Source organism: Theobroma cacao, chromosome 5, assembly GCF_000208745.1.
Source record: "Theobroma cacao cultivar B97-61/B2 chromosome 5, Criollo_cocoa_genome_V2, whole genome shotgun sequence".
NCBI classification, from domain to species: Eukaryota; Viridiplantae; Streptophyta; class Magnoliopsida; order Malvales; family Malvaceae; genus Theobroma; species Theobroma cacao.
The window spans coordinates 35,746,172-35,767,420 of NC_030854.1; the positions used below are offsets into that span (position 1 = coordinate 35,746,172).

Genomic DNA, 21,249 nt, shown 5'->3' on the forward strand with positions numbered 1-21,249 from the left:
TTTATTTTAATTTTATTTTTAAAATATTAATAATTGATAATTTATTTAAAATATTAATAATAAATAAATTTAAATATTAATATTATTTAATTTAAATTTTATTATGATTAATTTTTTATTTTATTTTATTTTTAAATATAATAATTGGTAATTTATTTAAATATTAATAATTGATGATTTAATTATTAATATTGTTTATCTAATTTAAATGATATTATGTTTATTTATTTTTAATTTATTTTGTTTTTAAATAGGAATAATTTATAATTTATTTTATTAATAATTTGAAATTTTAATATTAATATTTTATTTATAATTTTAATGATTAATATTTTATTAAAAATTGGAATCAAGGGAGAGAAAGAGGAGAGAGAGAAAAATAATATTTTATACTAATAAAGTTGTAAATTTTTAAACTTGTAAGGGGTATTTTTGTCTTTATTAATTTTTAAATTTATTCTTCAACCATGGAATAGCTAATACCATGGGGAGGGTGGTATTAGCTATTCCTTGGTTTTGAAAGATTTTGAAGAATAGCCATTCCATAAGAATGGCTATTCCTTGGATCATTTTCCAACCAAACAAAGGAATAAAAATTCCTTGGGAATAAAGGGGGAATGGCTTAGCCATTCCCCCAACCAAACATGCTATGAGTTATTTACCTGTCTTACATAGGAGAGAAATTATCATGTATAAACATTATCGCGTAATATAAAAATTATAATAATTCATATTTTACATAATGTATTAAATTTTGTTAATTTATCGATTAAATAATGTCTTCTTTTAAATTGTACACTAGTGATAAATTTCGATAATCACTTTTACATATATTAATATGATTTATTGTGTGAATCATGTTACGAAAAACAAGAGAGTATTTATGAAATAAATATAAAAATATAATCTCCATTTAAAATTCATGTTTCTACAACACCAAATTAAGGCTTGAGACGTGAAACAGTTTATCAGACGAGCTAGGTGGCAAGAAATCCTTTGTATTAGTTTGTATGAAATCGACACATGTTCTATGATTGTTCCCTTACTCTCCCAATTTCTTTGGCACATAAACCGTTCCTCTTTTACTTTTACCACAATTATCAACCATCCAAGTTCCAACATTGTTTCAATGGAAATTCTCACAGAAATCTTCTAATTTGTTTACCATTTGTCAGTGTTTTCTCCTCTGGAAAGATCAGTTGCCATATTGATCACACATGATGGAACATTTCAATTTCTATACAACTTTTCTCCATCACCCTCTACTCCAACTCTTATATGCATTATTATTCATTTTGTCAAGCATCCCAGTCTCCTTGTCTGAGATCAAGAACACTTGGGTTTTCGATGATTACCGATCTATGATCTTATTTGAGAGCTTCGGATTTAGCAAAAATGGCCATGTAGAAATCTCAGTAAGGAATGTTTCATGGACATCGAGGCATCAAAAAACCCAACCCAACCCTTCCTCCATGGGATTTTTCATTGCTAACATCCATTCATTGCGAAGCATTTGGAATGAATCAGAGTCCAGTGAAGGCTTTTGTGTATTATCGAGAAGGTATGGCAAAGTCATATTCAAGTTCGAAAACCTTACTGCTGATTCAACTTATAGCGGTTCTATAGAAATCGATGATCCTGATAAATATAGTTTGGTATTCGGAAACTGTCAGCCAGAATTCAGAGTGTCAATGCATGTCCATACTGAAATGTTTAACCTGAAAGAAGGTGAAAAGGATTTCCTGCCTGCAGGCCAAACCCCATTGCCAAAACTCTTTTTTTTCTTCTTTTTGATATACGCAGCATTTCTCCTTAATTGGGTTTTTGCCTGTATCAATCAGAAGCCTAGAGTTGAGAAGATTCATTTAATAATGGCCGCATTGCTTCTATTCAAGTGCCTTAAAATGATTTGTGCCTCTGAGGACAAAATGTATGTCAGGAAAACGGGCACTCCCCACGGATGGGATGTGGCATTTTACATTTTCGGATTCTTCAAAGGAATCATGTTATTCACTGTGATAATCCTGATAGGAACAGGCTGGTCATTCCTGAAACCTTACCTTCAGGAACGCGAAAAACAGGTTTTGATGACAGTAATCCCTTTACAGGTTCTTGAAAACATAACTTACGTGGTTATCAGTGAAACCGGGCCTGCAACAAGGGATTGGATGACTTGGAACCAACTCTTCTTGTTGATCGACATTGCTTGTTGCTGTGTAGTGTTTTTTCCAATCATTTGGTCAATAAAAAGCTTGAGGGAAGCATCCAAGACAGATGGAAAAGCCGGTAAAAACCTGGAAAAGTTGACACTTTTCAAGCAGTTTTACATAGTTGTGATGGGATATTTGTACTTCACAAGAATCATGGTTTCAGCAGTCGGGGCATTCCTGAATTACAGATTGGAGTGGATGATGACTGTTTTGGAAGAGGGTGCAAGCTTGGCTTTCTATGTGTTTATTTTCTATAATTTTCAGCCAATGGAAAAAAACCCATATTTAGTGATTAATGATGAGGAAGAGAATGCAGCAGCTCAAATGTTGGAAGAAGATGACTCATTTGAACTATAGGGCTTCTTTTCACCTTTGAGAATCCACAGTTCAGCATGGGTTTGTAATGTTATGTACAATTTTTCTTCTTCCTCAAAAGAAAATCTGAAACTTTATATATGATTTCGTTATTTCTCTTTTGAAATTTAAAAATAAATTTATTATATAATTTGAACAAAAATTTAAGTTTTCATATACTTTAAAAGTATTATCATAAGAAAATAATTTATATAATTTTACCATTATGTTACAGAAAATGACAAATGACAAGTAATGATTTAATTAATGATAATTATAATTAAAAATTAATTATAAAAATTTATTTGATTTAAAATAAAATAAATATATTTAATAAAAAAATTTAGACAATAACCTATAAAAAGAAATTAAGAAATGAATTATCCAAACCAATGGGGACTCAGCTTATCCCCTTCCTTAAACTTGCAGCTCCACCTTTCACTTCACTCCCTCTTCTCAACCTTAACAAAACCTTAAACACCACCAGGTCTGCGAACACCAACATCGTACGCTGCAGTTCCACTGGGTCCAGCCAGACAGGTGGACAGTTCAGATTCGATTCTCAGAACTCCGACGACGTTGATGATGAGTTCGAGTTCAGCAGCAGCCGGAAGCAGAGGATCTGGTGGTCTGATTTCGATGATTACGATGATGTCTGGGACCTTGATGAGGATGATGAGTTCTGGGTTTTTAAGGTAGCTAAAAGTTATGTGTAAAATGAAGTTCTTTTATTTATTTTTTTAGTGATTGAACTTTGTTGGGTCATTGAGAAAATTGATTGAATTTTAGTTGAGGATTGAAATTAGTAGTAAACGTAAGTAAAGGGGTAAGTTTTTATGATTGGGTTAATTCTTTTGGTGTTGAGAAATGATGTGAATTTGGGGGGGAGAAGGCCTAAGGTGTTAAACATCTGATTGAGAGATAAAAAATGAAGGTTTAGCCTTGAAAGCTACTTGTGGTAGTAATGAGGAAAGTAGCTATCATGAAGGAGGAAAGGGTATCCTCCTTTAAACTCTTTTTCTCTCTGTTTCTCATTTTATTGATTTTCTGTTGGACATGTTGAGTTTTCTGTAACTTTTGATTCAAGAATAATTGAAAGTTGTTTCACAATAAGGCTGCAAAGAAAGGGGATGTGGGGATATTCTAGCAGAGTGCAATCTTTCTCTGGCTGTTACAAATACATACAGAAAAAGATTGCTATATGTAAAGTTGATAGGAAGGAGCAAGCTTGCTGGCTGAAGTCTTTCTTAGCATCATCAGCAGTATCATAACGGGGTCATCTAATGAGTAGTAGTAAATTTTAAATGCCTCAACTAATATAAAGACGTATTCAAATTTGCTACTATAATTTCCATCTTTCTTTGCAAATGTGTAAATTGTTTTTTCAGGGAAAAAGGTAATATTCTTGTCGTTTATACATTTTTGGTAGGACATCATAGCTTATCTGGTTATATGAATAATTTATCTTTCAGTTACTTTTCTAATTTCTGACATATTTGGAGTAGTTAAAATCTTAAAATTAGTTGTAATATGTATATTCTTTAATTCATCATAAACTAGCAGGCTTCATATGTTTACATATCGCAACTTCTTCATGATACTTATAATGTTGACTTCATGCTTCTTGATGATGGCAATTACTTACCTTAAAGATGTTACATGCAGGTATTTAGAGCTTTTGGTTGGATGGTACCGGCCATTGCCATATCGTTGTTGCTGGGATCAGGCCCGAATGCTTTTATCATGGCATTAGCAGTTCCACTAGGGCAGTCAGCGCTTTCCCTTGTGTTTGATAAGGTTTCAAGAAGGACGAGTAAGAGATGGAAATCCACATCCAGCCCCAAGGCCAAGAAGAAACATTCTACAAGGGCTCCTAAAAGTGTGAGAACAAACAAGAGAAAACAAGAAGCAAATAGGAATGGTGGAGAGAAGGCAACTTATAGCTCCTGGTTGAATATGGATGGTGATTTACATGATAAGGGTGCCAAGAGAGGCCCCAAGTTTGGTGGATGGGATCAACTGGATGATCAAGTGGAGACCCAAAAGAGGGCACCAAGTCAAAAGGGAAATGGACTACCAAAGCAACAAAAGAAGGGTAAATTTGGTAGGATAGGGAGAGTCAGAGATACACCCTTGCTGCTGAGGGTGTTGATTGCCGTTTTTCCATTCTTGGGCTCTTGGACTAGGTTCCTATTTTGATTTTCTGCCCACTAGAAATTACACGGTCCCGTTAGATGGAAAGAAGAAGCATGAACTTTTCATGTCTATGTTGCTGCTGCTTAGACGCATTAAGTGCTGATTTGATGCTGCAAGTAACTTTGGAAAGCAAAGTAAGATAAGTCAGTAATGTCTTCCAGTAACATTTTCATGCACATATCTTGCTTCGTATCCTTTTATGGGCCATGTCCAAACTTGTTCTCCATCTCCTAGCTAGAAGATGAAACCTTATAACCATATATCGGCAGTATAATACACTTTCATTTGTCTTCCTCCCCTCCCTTCGTTTTGGTGAGAAGAGTGGGGAACCCTGGGCGGGGATAGGAGGTCTTCAAACGTAATCATTGGCTTCAATAGCCATTGACCCATTCCTGCCTGAATGTACAAGAGCAGGAGCTTCTTCTACATGTATTGACACTGAGTGGGCTCCTTCAAATTTTCATATTGAAGTGCATCTTCCTCTTCTAAACAGAGTCCTCTCTCCAGTCCACTGATCTTTGGGCGCAGAATCCATATAAACTTGTTTAAAATCAGGTTGAGCAAACAACACTGCAAAAGGATTATGTTCTTGGGCTTCTTTACATCTATGGGTTCTGTCCTAGCTGATGATTCATGAATCATGATTGTATATATGGGTTTGAGAAAATAGAAAGAAGTGATGAAAATGAAGTCCAAAGTCCAAACAAGAGCCCACAAATAAAAACTTCAATTCAACTTGCTTTATGTTTTTTCCCTCAAAAAGAGGTTTTTATTTGTTTCAAAGGCATAATAACATTGGATGTGTAAGTAAATCAAATTAACATTAATACTCTAATATAGTTGCTTGCAAGGTTAATAGGGCTTTCCAATAATTCTTAAATGCAAAAAAAAAAAAACAAAAAAGAGTAAGAAAATGGTACATTTTTTGTCCATCATTTTATTTTTGAATAGATATAGAAAAATAATTATTTTCGATATCGAAGTTTTATTAGTCTATACATTAAAATAAGTGTCGGACAATAAATATCATCAAATTTAATTGTACTAAAAGAAAAAGAAAAGAAAATAATAAAACTAACCCAAAAATGTAAAGCCAAATAAAAAGTAAATAAGTGTGTAAATAAGGAATAAAAGAAATGTAGTACTAAAAAACAAAAAGAAAGAAACAATGTTCAGAAATTAGGGAGTAGAATTCACTGAATATATAACTATATAAATACCTTCCCTCCCTTTTCACAACCTCTCCTCCCTCCTCATTACCAACAAAAGCAACTGCCAACGCACTCTGTCGCTCTCTCGCTCGCTCGCTCTCTCTCTCTCTCTCTATCTGTCTTTTTCTGTCTTTGATGCGCTTACTCTTTTCTTCCTCTCCAAACCCAATCAAAACCCTCTTCCACCTCGCCCGATCCCACCACCGAGTGTACTCATCGCCACCTCCGCCACCTCGGAGATCGTCAAATCCAATGGCGATCCCTTCAAAGTCCGCCGTAGCCGCCGGTTTCCCCAGCGAAGAAGGTCTAGCGAGAAAGTTCTGGTTGGAGTTTCGAAGAGAGTCCTTGCTCTCTCTTTACTCTCCTTTTGCTCTGTGTTTAGCTTCTGGGACTCTCAAGATCGACACTTTTCGTCATTATATTGCCCAAGATGTTCATTTTCTCAAAGCCTTTGCTCAAGCGTGAGTCCTTTTTCTTTCTTCTTATTTCTTTTGGTCCTTTTCATGGAATTTTCAGTCTGGGTTTTGGTCTCTTTCTAATACTTCTTTCTATTTGTTCATTTCTTTTGGAGAAATAGAATCTTGGGGTTTCTTTATTATTATTCTAGTTGCTAAAGTAGTGTACTTTAGGGGTGGAGGGTTGTTTAGGTGCATTTTACTTTTTTGTTTCATTTGTTTGCTTATTTGGTATTACTGGATAGTTTCTTTGAGGGTGTGGAGAAGAGGAAAGGGAATTGAAATCTCAATCTTGGATTTTGCCCTTGGAGGCTGATATTTCCTTTCAATGGTTAATTGCTTGAGTATCTTTAGGTTGCATACACAGTTTAGTTAGAAGAAAATGAAAATGGATCTTTTGAATCATGAAGATCTTTTATTTTTTATTTTGTAAAAAAAGAAACATCTAAAATATTTATGAATTGGTTAATTTGCTATATTGATACGAATTAACTTGCTTTTGAAATGTTTAGAATTCTGATTTTGACTTTTTACTCTTATCTTTCTGAAGGTTTATGTAGGAAAGGTTTGATAAATTTGCCCATTGAGGATCTGTTTAGTTGTATTTAATTCAAGATTGAATGAAAATTGAAGATTTTGCATATAGTTTTCAACTCATTGGTAATGTAGAATTGGTGCATTTGTCTGCATTCTTGCTGATATTCTTGTTAAGGGATAGCATCATGAATTTTTCACCATTTTGTTTGGTTGTGCAAAGTGAGCATTTGGGATTGTAGACAGGGATCTTCTTTTCTGTGCAACGCTGCTGATGTTTGAGCATTGAATTTCTGTTTTAGGATTGATATAGCTATTTTTCAACCCCTTCTAGTTATTGGTTGCTGAGAAAGTGTAGGAAAAGAAGATGAATGAAGTTTTAATTTCTAAGCGCCATGTGGTTGCTTAAGTAATTATTCAGATGTTTCTTTTCTTTTCTTTTTGTCAGCTTTCTCAGTAACCAATTGGAGGGTTATATTGTTATTATTTGGGGAAAAAGTAATTACGTTACTTGAGGTGAGTTTCAGTTTCCAGAATTTAAATTGACATGTAGTGGTAGATTAAAAAGGCATATCTATATTCCTTAGCTAGTTTTAATTTGAATTGGCTTGTGCTGTTTATATGTAGGTCCTTAATGGTTTTGTGTTTCTTTCAATCTGGATTTCAGTTATGAATTGGCGGAAGACTGTGCAGATGATGATGATGCAAAGTTAGCAATCTCGAAGTTAAGGAAGAGTGTCTTGGATGAGCTAAAAATGCATGATTCTTTTGTAAAGGTATGATAAAAGGATTCTTCTTTTTTGTTGCTTAGTACATGCTCAATTGTTAGAAAAGCTAGATCAAAAAATAAAATTGAATTTTTCTTTGGTATTGCTATTGCTTGTAGATTTATAAAATACTGTGTAGCCAAATAGTTAAAACAGGACTTATTAGGAAAATATTGGTGTCTAGAAGATGTTAGCTTGGGTCAACTGGCATATGATATCATCATCTAAAATAGAGATTTAGTCGAGACATTTTTACCAAGCAGTTTAGGTCATGTCAGGCACTCAACATCTATTTTCTTATTCAATTTATTAATGACATGAAAAGTCCATTGCTTTGATTTCAGTTTCATTTACTGATGATATAGAAGGCTAGCAATGAAATATTTGGGCCTTTAGGTAGGTAGCAAGTTGCAAGTGAAGCAGGTTGGACGTTGATATGATTAGGCCCATAAATCATCACTCAGAGAAGTCTTGTAAAGAGATTTGAGGAAATAATCAGACTTGTTTGAATAGTTACTATCTGCCTTGTTATCCCTTTTACAATACTATGAAGCCTTATACTCTCTAAAATAGTTACTTAATAATTCATATTTTATCTATTTCTCCTTAGTTCTTGTCTTGTAAGGGTGTCCTCATGGTTTGAATGCTGGAGTTCTACAGGAGTGGAGTTCCGACATTGTTAAAGAAAGCACTGTCAATTCTGCGACTGTAAAGTACACAGAATTCTTGCTGGCAACAGCTTCTGGGAAGGTTGAAGGGCTAAAAGCTGCGGGAAAACTCGCCACCCCATTTGAGAAAACAAAAATTGCAGCTTACACTCTAGGGGCCATGACACCTTGCATGGCGCTGTATGCCTATCTGGGTAAGGAGTTTAAGGCACTTCTAGGACCCAATGAGCGAGATCACCCATACAAAAAGTGGATTGAGAATTATTCTTCTGAAGGTTTTCAGGTATAGCATTGATTGCATTAATTGTTTCCAGGGGTCAACTTGATTTTACTATACTTATTACAGTCTTGGAGGAAAAAATCACTACATAAAAAGGCCTTTTAACTCCCTCGGCTTAACTGTTCCACTCTTTGAATTTAGGCATCATCTCTGCAAACCGAAGACTTGCTGGATAAACTTAGTGTCTCATTGACAGGCGAGGAACTAGACATCATTGAGAAGCTTTATCACCAAGCCATGAAACTTGAAATAGAGTTCTTCTATGCTCAACCGCTTACTCAGCCCACTGTTGCTCCTCTGACTAGGGAGCATGACCCTGCACAAGATCGTCTTATGATATTTTCTGACTTCGATCTTACTTGCACAGTTGTTGATTCATCTGCCATTTTGGCGGAGATAGCAATACTAAGAGCCCCAAAATCTGATCAGAACCAACCGGAAAGTCAAATTGCTAGGATGTCGTCGCCTGAGCTGAGGAGCACATGGAGTCTACTTTCTGGTCAATACACAGAAGAGTATGAACAATGCATAGAAAGCATTTTACCGTCTGAGAAAGGTAGAGCAACATACAAGAATGACATTTTAAAGTTTTAACATTATATGTTTAATCTTCGAAAAGATGTCATTAACATATCAACTAGTTCCTTTGACATTGTTTTTTACTTCCTGTGGTTTTACAGTGGAGTTCAACTATGAAGCTCTGCATAAAGCTCTTGAGCAACTCTCAGACTTTGAGAAAAAGGCGAATTCTAGGGTGATTGAGTCAGGTGTACTTAAGGGTCTAAATCTTGAAGACATTAAACGAGCTGGTGAACTTCTGATTCTTCAAAGTGGTTGCATTGATTTCTTTCAGAAAATCATAAAGAATGAAAATCTTAATGCCAATATCCATGTGCTTTCTTATTGTTGGTGTGCTGATCTCATCAGGGCTGCATTTTCTTCAGGTATGGTCTTTCCCTCCTAGCATTACATAATAAGTATGTGAATAGCTTTCCTTCCATCATCTTCTACTTCTAACTTATCAGTTGCTTTGAGTGCACTCTTGAGTGTTGTGTGATTTAATGATTTCATGTCTGTGGAGAAACTGAATGTCTGAATACATCCCCATTCCTCAACCCCCTACCCTCTTCTTTTTTTTTTTTGTTTCTGCAATCTTTTCTGTAGCTTTTTCTCTATGTTCAAGTACTGACTGCTAATACTGATAGAAAGTCCATTAATAAGTGAAATGATTTTCTTTACTTATTCATTTTAAGCAGGGGGTGTAGATGATCTAACCATACATGCAAATGAGTTCAGTTTTGAAGAATCAGTATCCACGGGTGAAATTGTTAGGAAGGTGGAGTCTCCTATCGACAAGATTCAAGCTTTCAATGATATCTTACAAGACTGTGGCAATGACAGAAAGAACTTGACTGTTTACATTGGAGATTCAGTAGGTGATTTGCTTTGTCTGCTGAAAGCAGATATAGGTATTGTGATTGGGGGGTCTAGTACAAGCCTAAGGAGAGTGGCGAGACGGTATGGTATTTCTTTTGTCCCATTGTACCCTGCCTTGGTTAAGAAACAGAAGGAATATGCTGAAGGAAGCCCTTGTATTTGGAAGGGGCAATCAGGAATTCTTTACACTGCCTCTAGCTGGGATGACATTCATGCCTTCGTTTTGGGGTGGTAGAATCTTGTATTTTTTTTTTCCCCTTTTTTTGGGTTGGCACCTATCAGCCATCATCATCTTCTTGTTAGTTTAGGACAGATGAAGGAACCGTTTATACAGAGAATTTTACAATGGGGCCAGTGGTGGCAGCAATCCCCAAAAAAACTTTTTGATAGTATTGGGCAGCTGCCTCCACTGAATTCCTAAAAGAACTTTTTTGACAATATCATGTAACTACCACAAGTTTTAAGTAAAGTTTTCATTTTGCCCCCACACCATTTCTAGTACTATGTCACTTTAAATTTTCAAGCATTTGACATATGTGAATATGTGACTAATCAAAGATTTAGGACTTGGGAGCCACTGGTAAGAGATTTAGGACTTAATGCAATAATGAAAACCTGATTTTGTGGATCAGATAGACTTTGTAATGTTTTGATCAAAATGGTACTTGGCATCCATCGATTGGGCTTGACAGAATCATGGGTCTATTAGAAAGTTCTTGTTGGGGATTTTGGTTTTAATTAAAGTGTAACATCAATGTTCAAAACTCTAATGATGATAACATCTCATTGAAATCCCTTTCCTAATTTTGGGTCATCATAGTTTTGCTCATATGGTACATGCACTTCAACTGCATTTCCATAATGAAAGCAGTAAGCACATCAAAGTTAGTATGTTGACCATCACTCCCTTTCTGTCATTTTGTGTTTTTTATGTGAGCCCACGTAAAATGCATTTTCATGAAATATTATTTTTCTAAATAGTGGGTTTTGTTAACTTTATATATCATTGCTTAGCTGTGCCAAATGGGAAAAAAATAATTCAAAAAAAATAAAAATAAAAAGTTAGGTGTCAAGAAAAATCTTGTTTGGTGGAAACCATGATCTGGTGGGCACCAATGTCTACTTGTACGAGAATCATGGTTTTTAATTAATAAAAGAGTTAATTGAGTGGGATTAACTATTATCACTAATCCTTTTGATGTGATTACTATTGAGTTTTCAATCATTATTTGCACTAACCTTCCTTTTCATGGAGTTTGATTTTAACAAAGCTTGGTTACTTGTCCATCAATGATTGGTTCACATTACAATTTTTTTAAATTTTTTTTGTTAATGACAAAATATAATATATATATATATATATATAATACATGTATATGAAAAATTAGAAATTAAAAATTAAGAAGCACAAAAGCATGAATTTATATAGAATTAAGTATTCTTTAAGATTACTTAATCTAAATTGTTTATACATGGTATTTGTTAACATAATTATGATAAATATACAAGTTATAAATTAATAACATTATAATCGTATCGTAATCTAACAAAAAACTATTAAGGAAAAAGAAATCTTATACTGAAATTATTTTTCTTAAATGAAAATAATCTAATGTTGCTGATCAAGCAATTGAAGGTTGATTTTCTTGAAATAAAATTATGGGTTGGGACATCGTGGATGACCCTAAGCAACTAATGGACAGTATAGACTAAAGGCTTAATAGTTGGATAAGCACTTGGAATCGAACCCAAATTAAAAAAAGTTCCACAATTAAATAGTTAATCCAATCAGCTTAATTGACTTTTAAACTTGGATTTGAGACTATCCTATATGAACCATTAGACCTTCTCCACTGTCTATTCTAATGAAGAATTTTTAATGTTCGATCATCACCATTTTTGTACCTCAAAATATTTTTTTCTTTTTTTCTTTTTTTAAATTTGTTAAAGGACAAAGTGTTTTGCCATAAAAAAAAAAAAATTGGGGTTTGTCTGATAACTGTTACTATAATATATGAGACCCACCATCTTCTCTTTTCCTTCTTGCTTTGCTCTTCCCTTTTATTATTTTTTGTTTGATGATTGACTCAATTCTTTATGTTTTTTCTTGTCATGAAACAACAAAATATGAATATAAATATATATATATATATATATATATATATATATATATATATGTNTATAATAATATATATATATATATATATATATATATATATATATAATGGTTGCCTTTTCAGGAAATTAACCTTTTTCTGGAGAATCATAAATTAAAAAAAATCAATGTTTTTTCAACTAAAAAAAAAACATTATCTACATGCAGGAAGTGTGAATATGCTGCAAAAAATTATAGGATATATAGTTGGAGATGATAAAAATTTAAATACATTAACATAATGATACATGAGTTTGTATCTCATAACAAATTAAAAATTCTATTGCCCACAAAAAGAGAAAATGTAAGATTTGAAGCAATATATATATTAAAGTTAGTGACCAACCAAACAAGTATGCCTATAAAGTATATAGAGGCCATTAAGTTTTTACATTACAAAAGCACACAAATAATCATTACAACAACTATTGCCTTGAAAAGCAATATATAGGAGCCCTACCCTCTAAAACACTATAACAATACATGAATCTTGCATTTCATATATTATACAATGAACAAATTATATAGATATGTAACAAAAAAAAACATTTTTAATTAATTAAATTACAGAAAACAACCAAAACCCATCCACCTATTATGAATCTAAATCTCATGCAAGTTCTTGGAAGCATGTAACATCCTCTCAAATATGTAAACTAGCCCTTTTGTGTTAGACTAGTTCCCTTTTTTTTTATTAAATTTATTGCAAAATTTTCAGCCACTTGACCAATATAAAACAAGAATAATGGCAAAGAAAAAAAACCCAAAATTTTATAATGTAAAGTGTACGCAAATTTTAATTTTTATATTGGTCTTAGTTGCAACATCCCTCCACATGTCTAATTATTGAGTTCACTTTTCTTCTTCCTTCTTCTCTGCTTTTCTTGCTTTTCCTTTCCTTTATTTTTTTTTATTTCCCAAATTTTATTTTAATTATTTAATTTGGAATTAATGGACCCTACAATTAGATGGTTCACCTTAGATCCCCACTCTAAAATTATAAAGGGAACTTCTTTAACTTAATTTTTATTTATTTTTTGCTTATTATAATTTTTTATTTTAATACAACAGATAAAAACATGTGAAGTAGGCCCTCACTTGTACGTGGACCTTTGTGTTTATATTTTATTGCATTAGTTTATTGTTTGGCTCTTGTTTCATCCGTCCAACATACCAAGAAAGAAGTAGGCAGAATAATCATCCCCCAATTATATATTAATCATCTTTCACTCTTGAATATTCTCACCCTCTCTTCTCTCTACCTAGCCTCTCTCTTCTTCTTCTTACTCTTTTTCCTCTTTTCTTTTCTTTTTTTTGTGGGGTTTTAATTGTTACATGTTGGATCAAGGATGATGACCATGGAATTACTTGCAGAGTTGAAAGGAAGATATCAAGGCCAAGTTTTGTTCATGTTCATTGGTATTCTTATACTGTTCAAAAATGGCTGTACATTTGAGCCATGGCCTAAATAATTGGAGCAAACAAGATTTGCTAGTGATGACTTCGAGGAAAATATTAACCTCTAGGCAAGTCTAATGCTTGGCTTATCCTCCTTTTTAATTTTGTTCTTCCTTTGTTTCCCTTTCTTTTTAACTTCCCTTTCTGTTTATCATGTTTGGTTGCTGAGAAAATGGAGGATATTATATGAATAAGATTTGGAATCTTGGCTTCATGTAAGATTCCAAGGCTTCTCTTCTTTGAGGATCACTGTGTCTTTTAGGCAACCAAACAAGTTTTCTCTCCCCTTTTTCTTAACTTCGAGTTGTTGTCTGCTCAAACTCTGTACGAGAAAACACATCTTTGTGAATTCAGAAAGACAGTTTTTTGTTTCATGTCCATCCAATTTACATTCATCAAACAATATGTATAGCAGAATTGCATCAAACCTGTCTAGATAATATTATCATCCAATCACTATACTTTTTCCTGAATATCTTAGAAACTCCAAGTCTTGAGTTAGTTTTAGTTTGAAAAACCTGGCAGCATCATAATTCATGGGCATTTGAAAAGTTTTAAGGAAGTTTGGTTGGTGAATGACTATTCCAGGGCATATAATAGTATCCTGGATTCATTCCAGGGAAAAACCTGACAAATTTGATTAGCTGGTTTTGAGTGTTGACCTTTAATATTTGACAGATATATATGGAAGCTTTTAGCATTACTCAAATGATTCAAGAAGAACAACCACTGGTATGGAATTCCATAGTGAACCAGTGCAGGAAAAATGCTGGTTAGGTATATGGGTTCCAGGAGTTCTGTTAATCTATCAGGTTATGGAACATGTTTGGAAACATGAAAGCTGACCTTCTTTCACTTCAAGGGATCTCCATATTTCTTACATGCAAAGTAACTGCTGTTTGACATCACATTTGTAGATAAAAATTTCATGTTGTAATCCAAAGCATTATGGCCTGTAATCCTGCTGAGTAGGCACCTGTATATTTTACATACATCAACCCTAAAGTAAAGAGATTCTTGAAATCTTGCTCTTGAAGTAAAGGTAGGGTTTATATTGCTGTGAATTGAGATGACTCTTCAGATAGTGAACATTCGAAGGCTATCCCAAATGGCCTGAGACGTAAAAAGCAAAAAACCCAAACCAGATAACCTTTGATGAGGTTCAAGGGGCCTCCAGCCTTTTGGGATTTTAGAGGACACTGAGAACCTGTCCTCAATTATAGCATCATTTGGGACCCCAATATAGAAGCTGCAATTTTTTTATAAGAAAAAGGTGTAAATTTCTCTCAACACATGTGCCATGTGTCTGTTAATTTCATATTTTCCTATATGATAATACACATTAATCTTCAACCCCAACTCCCTAAAATCTTATAATTAGGTTGGTCAAATATACTAATATGTTAATTTAGAACATAAGATGCCCATGTCCCTCCCTCAGGACTATGGAATCTTTCTTTCCTTAATTCTTTTTTTCCTTCCAACTTTCTCTTGCTAGAGAAAAAGGCAGAATGCAATGAGCAAGGATTTTGTAGCTTTGTGCTACCTTTTATGCAAAACTAACAAAAATAGTTGTCATCAACATCAACTTTTACTTTAGGATAAGGATGATGATTCATCTAAAGTCCACTTTTTCATCATTAGCTGCCACTTGACTTGATTAATGGACATGACACACAACTAAAAAGGGCATAAGGAAAATTAATTAATCCCATTAATTAAGAATTTTCTATTGGTTAATGACTCATCAGAGACTCAGAGACAAAGTTATAACAATGGTGGATTAGTTCAAATGACAGCTCATTAAAACTTAAAACAAGATTCACATCTCTCATACAAGCTAAATTACCCTCTTTTTTTATAATATTAATTATTCCCACTTTATGGAGTTAACTTTTTTTTTTTTTTTTTTTACTTAGGAATTGCTTGTTTTCTTTGGTGGGTTTTGTCCTGTTGTCATGTTCTTGCCATCAAAAAAGTTATTAGCATTTACTTGAAAAGATTTTTGTACCCTTTGAATAAATTGGGATTTTGTGAAAAGATTTTAGAATGGCCAAAAAGTAGGACTCATTCATGAACCTTTTTGTTATCTTATATTTATATTTGCATGAACGTTCGCAATTCGGATTTAGGGTTTATAATAGTCTTAGTTGGTTGGACTAACATGGAAAAAATGTACAAATATGAAACAAGGAAAGGGTTGTGATTTTCAGACAATAATTATTGACAATCAAATTAGTTAGTTGAATGTGTTTGATATTATGTTAAGATAGAATTATTCAATTTAAAATAATTGACAAAGAGACAAATTACGAAGCAGGAAGGAGAGAGCATGAAAGATCCTGATCCATAGACAAGTTGTGTCCCATCCAACACCCTATCCACCAGCTAAGATAGGTAAATTTTTTTAAAATATATATATATATATAATGCAAATTAATTAACTTAAATAGAATATTTTTTTTTTTGTTTTTACGTAGGGATAATACATTATAGATAATTGTTTTCTACAAACTTTTATACTTAGAAAGCATTTTCGTTAGCGATATTGTTGAAGTTTTTTATGAGGTAACAGAAAAGAAGATAGAATGAAGCAAACACAATAACAGAGTGAAGGCTCAAAACAAGGAAACTTCATTCTACATAAGCACATGATACATAAAAGACTTATAACCAGGAATATCATATGAGGATTTTTTTAATTTTTCACAAGCCAATCTTAAATAAACTAGTACTGAAGCTGCAAGACTATTACACAAAAGAAGCAATATATCATAATACTAGGTTTGCTATAGGTATAGCTACAAGTTTTTCATGTCTGTCACTTGCTTTTCACTTTACAAAAAATAAGCCAAAAGGACAAAAGATCCCAAAAGGAAAATCTTCAACTTGATCTTCAAGTTTCAACACTCCTCCTAAAGATTAATTTTGAAGATACCTAATTCTAATCGCATTGCCAAGAACTTGTCTGTTGGAAGACCTTTGGTCATGATATCTGCTAGTGGTTCATGTGAACTGTAGTGCTTAACATTGACTTCTCCATTTTTGACAACCTCTCAAATCATATGAAACTTGACTGTGATATGTTTTGTTCTCCAATGCTGCACAGGATTCTTGGCCATGGCTACTGCTGATTGGTTGTCAACCTATACATCAGTAGGTCTTTCTTGAACAAAACCAAAATCAAGTAACATTTTTCTTAACCAAATTGCATGATTAATTGCCATTGCAGTTGATATGTATTCAGCTTCTGCTGATGACTAAGCAACAACTTTCTGTTTTTTGGAGTTTCATGAAAAAACTCCACTACCAAAAGAGAAAAAAAAACCAGAGGTGCTTTTGGAGTCATCAAAACTCCCAGCCTAATCACTATCTAAATATCTACAGAGATGATAACTGCAAGTGTTGCTATATTTGATTCCATAGTTTGCATTTCCTTTCACATATCTTAGGACTTTCTTTGTTGCTGTCAGGTGAGCCATTGATGGATTGTGCATGAATCTTGACAGTAGGCTAGTGCTAAACATGATGTCTGGCCTTAAAGATGATAGATACAACGAACTTCCTATGATACTTCTAAAGAATGATGGATCTACAGGGTCTTCATTAGCTGATGAAGACAATTTCAAGTTTGCAGCTATTGGATTATTAACAAACTTGCAGTTTTCCATTTTAAATCTCCTTAGTAGCTCAAGAATAAGCTTCCTTTGGTGGAGCATAATATAATCATTAGTTTGGATAAATTTCAAACCAAGAAAATATGTCATCAACTCGAGATTTGTCATCTCAAACTCCCTCATCATATTTTCCTTAAATTCTACCATTAAGTTGTTCATTGGACCAGTGACTAGAATGTCATCAACATAAATTGAAACTCTGAGTTCTTCATCATCAACTTTGGTTTTTGTATAGAAAGTTGGTTCACTCTCACTCTTATGAAATCTATGGCTACACAAATATGCATCAATCCTTCCATATCATGCTTGAGGAGCTTACTTAAGCCCATATAGTGCCTTTTTAAGTTTGCACACCTTATTTTCCATACCTCACTTCACAAAACCTTTAAGTTGTTCGATAAATATCTCATCTTTCAACAAACCATTGAGAAAGGCTGATTTTACATCGAGATGCCAAAGCTTCCAATTTTTCTTAGCTACAATTGGTACAAAAAATCTGATTGTATCAAGCCTAGCAACAGGTGCAAAAGTTTTTAAGTAGTCAACACCATATGTTTGCACATATACTTTGACTACCAAATGAGCCTTGAGCTTATTAATGCTGCCATCACTATTAGGTTTCCAAGTTGTAGCTTTCGTGCGACTCTCCACTTAGCTTGCTTGGGAAATGGCCTTTTTTCTTGCTTTCCAAATTTGTAGGTATCACACACATAGTTTACAATGGCAATTTTAGGTATGTCTTCAACTAAATTAGCATCATGCATATGCTTAAAGGATGCAAAGTTCGAATGCCCCATTCTTTTATGCCATGTAATGATGTCATGTGAAACACAAGAGTAAGCATGGTGATTAAACTTTTTTGAACTAAGAGGAAAACATTTATTCTTCATCTCAACCGTCATGAGTTCTTTACCAAAGGGTTCAAACACTTTGCAAGATTTTTCTTTGAACAACAAGGCATAACCATGTGCAACTAATTGACCAACACTCAAAAGATTTTGATTGATGGAAGAAACATAAAAGACATCACAAATTTGTCTTGTACTAGATGCGGTTTCCACTTCTACAATGCCTTTTCCATCAACCCTTAGAAAATCTCCATTTCCAATTTCTACGCTTAACTTGTATCTCTGATCTAGATTAACAAAGAGTGTTTTGTCACATGTCATATGGTTAGAATGTGCGCTGTCTAGGAGCCAAATATCTCTTTTTCACTTCTTTGGTTTGCAAATGGTCATAAAAATCACTTCATCATTATGCTCAACTTCCTCTGCTACTGTAGCCTTTTGATCACTGGAGTTAGCTTTATTTTTGCACATTTTCTCGATGTGCCCAAACTGGTTGCAAGCTCGACATTTAGCGTTAGGTTAAAACCAACAAAACTTCTCCAAGGGATTTTTTTTTTTCAAAATTGACATGGAGGAAATTTAGTTCTTTGTTTCCTACCATCACCTGGTCTTTTTTCTTTCTCTTTCTCTTTTTTTTTTTTATTTTATTTTATTCTGTTTTCTTTTGGTTATAAAAGGTTCCTCCTTTCTACCTTGCTACTAGAGCACTTTCACTGCGATCCTCTACGGATTGCTCTCTTTTATTCTGATGCTTGCAAGGCATTTACCAACTCCACAATTATATAGCTTGAAAGGTCTTTAGAGTCTTCTAAGGATTAGATCTTGGCTTCAAATTATTCTAGTAAATAAACTAGAATTTTGTTGACTACCCTCTTCTCTAGCACGTCTTCTTCCAAGAGCCTAAGCTGATTAACCACTTTCATGACTTTATCAGTATAATCTTTCAAGCTTGCTTCTTCTTTCATCCTTAGTGTCTCAAATTCTCTCCAGAGATTTAGAGCTTGGATTTTCTTGGCTCGAACACTACCCTGTACATCATCCTTTAATTTGTCCCAAGCTTTTTTGGTTGATTTACACATCATGATATGTGTAAAAATAATATCAGATACTACCGAATGGATGTAAGAGAGGGAATTAAACCACCTTACAACTTCCTCACTATGCTGCTTCAATTGCTCTATGGTAAGATTTTATCTTTGTTCAGGTGGATTTCCACCAACTTTCATCACTTCTCACAAGTCAAATGCTCGTAAGTAAGCTTCCATTTTCACTGACCATAGTGCATAGTTTTCTCCTGAGAAAACAAGAAGTGCTGGTGCATTGTAATTAGTTGAGGTTATTCAGTTTTGATTTCTGAGAGTTTTTGTGAGGTAAGTTGAACATTCTTTTTTTTATAATCTTCAATCACTAAAAGAAAGTTTATAGGTTCCTTAAAAACTCTTAAAGTGCTTTGATACTATGTTGGAGTTTTTTGTGAAGTAACAGAAGAGAAGATAGAATGAAGCAAACACAATAACAGAGTGAAGGCACAAAACAAGGAAACCTCATTGTATATAAGCACATAACACATAAAAAACTTATAACCAGGAATATCACATGAAAATTTTTTTAGTTTTTCACAAGCCAATCATCTTAAATAAACTAGTACTAAAGCTGCAAGGTTATTATACAAAAGAAGTAATATATCACAATACTAAGTCTATTATAGGTACAGCTACAAGTCTTTCATGTCTGTCACTTGCTTTTCACTTTACAAAAACAAAAGTCAAAAGGACAAAAGGTGCCAGAAGGAAAATCTCCAATTTGATCTTCAAGTTTCAACAGATATTAGAAATTATATATTTCTTAATAAATCTAATCAAGTAATCATCTAATCTAAACTATAATGATTCTAATATATAAGGTATTAAAGTCATTTTCCATATTCTAATAATATGAGTTTTTTTTGGTATTTTGCTATCTAGAGTATCTTATATAAAGCATATTTGAGATCTTTTAAGTTTTAAAAAAATGAGAAATTTGACAAAATGAACATTGATGAAATTTTTTAAACTTATAATTTGTAACGAAAATCCATTTAAACAAAATAAAAAAAAAACTCTCTAAGAAGTCAAAACAACAACAACAAAAAATCAATTAGCATTATTAATCCAAATAGAAGTTACAAATCACCAATAACATAAATCAATTAAAAAAACCCCAAAAAAAAGCAAACACAAAAGTAAATGAAAATAAAAAACAAAAAGCAAAAGAGGAAAAAGCTTTGCCAAATTTGAGAGACTTTATGGGTTTTAAGAAAAATAAGAGATTGGAGTTTAAAGTGAGAAAGAAAAAAAAATTAGTGAAAGGGAATAAAAGAAAGAGAGGAAAAGGAAAGAATCGGCTGCTGAAGCTTCAAGCCCATTAAGTTCAATTCAGATTTATATTTTCTCTTGACTCAATAAGTTTAAGCTCAAAGTCCAAAACCCAATAAAATAATGATCAAAATTATAATCATCTTAAAAAAAATCAAATACAATATTTTGATGAATTAATTTGTATTTTAAAAATTAAAAAAACACAATCAATACTTTATAATATAAAAATTTATTAATAAAATTGAAACAATAAAAAAATTCTTTAAAAAATCAATATTTTAAAATAATTATCTTTGATTTATTATTATTATTATTATTATTATTATTATTATTATTATTATTATTATAATTTTTTTAAGGTTTAGGGTCCAAAAGCAATGGCTTGGACAAGATAAGACATGAAATTGATACTATTATTATTACTTTTAATCTATCCTCAAAACAAGGGTAATGGAGATAATTAATTAACCATTTACACCTACCAACTACACCAAAATCTTGAAACCCATGAAATTGATTCTAAAGGGGAAAAACAAAACCACTCAAGCAACCGTTTTCTTTCTTTAATTAAGAATCATTAATAAATACATCTAGGCTACTACTATTCTAACCCTCATTGACTTGATATGATGCTATTAGCTA

The 21,249-nt window shown here is 33.0% G+C and overlaps 3 protein-coding genes across 3 annotated transcripts; all 3 read left to right on the forward strand.

Annotated features, from left to right (window-relative positions):
* LOC18600026 (protein GPR107) lies at positions 1,218 to 2,667 on the forward strand. Its single transcript, XM_018121286.1, has one exon. It carries the CDS (start codon positions 1,218 to 1,220, stop codon positions 2,565 to 2,567), a length of 1,350 nt encoding a protein of 449 aa, XP_017976775.1. The 3' UTR covers positions 2,568 to 2,667.
* Positions 2,953 to 5,398, forward strand: LOC18600027. Its single transcript, XM_007030264.2, has 2 exons — positions 2,953 to 3,259; positions 4,230 to 5,398. Exons 1-2 carry the CDS (start codon positions 2,957 to 2,959, stop codon positions 4,761 to 4,763), a joined length of 837 nt encoding a protein of 278 aa, XP_007030326.2. The 5' UTR covers positions 2,953 to 2,956; the 3' UTR covers positions 4,764 to 5,398.
* On the forward strand, positions 5,933 to 10,599 carry LOC18600028 (probable aminopyrimidine aminohydrolase, mitochondrial). The gene is made up of 6 exons (XM_007030265.2): positions 5,933 to 6,432; positions 7,628 to 7,736; positions 8,388 to 8,678; positions 8,817 to 9,231; positions 9,356 to 9,619; positions 9,932 to 10,599. The coding sequence occupies exons 1-6, from the start codon at positions 6,107 to 6,109 to the stop codon at positions 10,345 to 10,347; spliced, it is 1,821 nt and encodes a 606-aa protein (XP_007030327.2). The 5' UTR covers positions 5,933 to 6,106; the 3' UTR covers positions 10,348 to 10,599.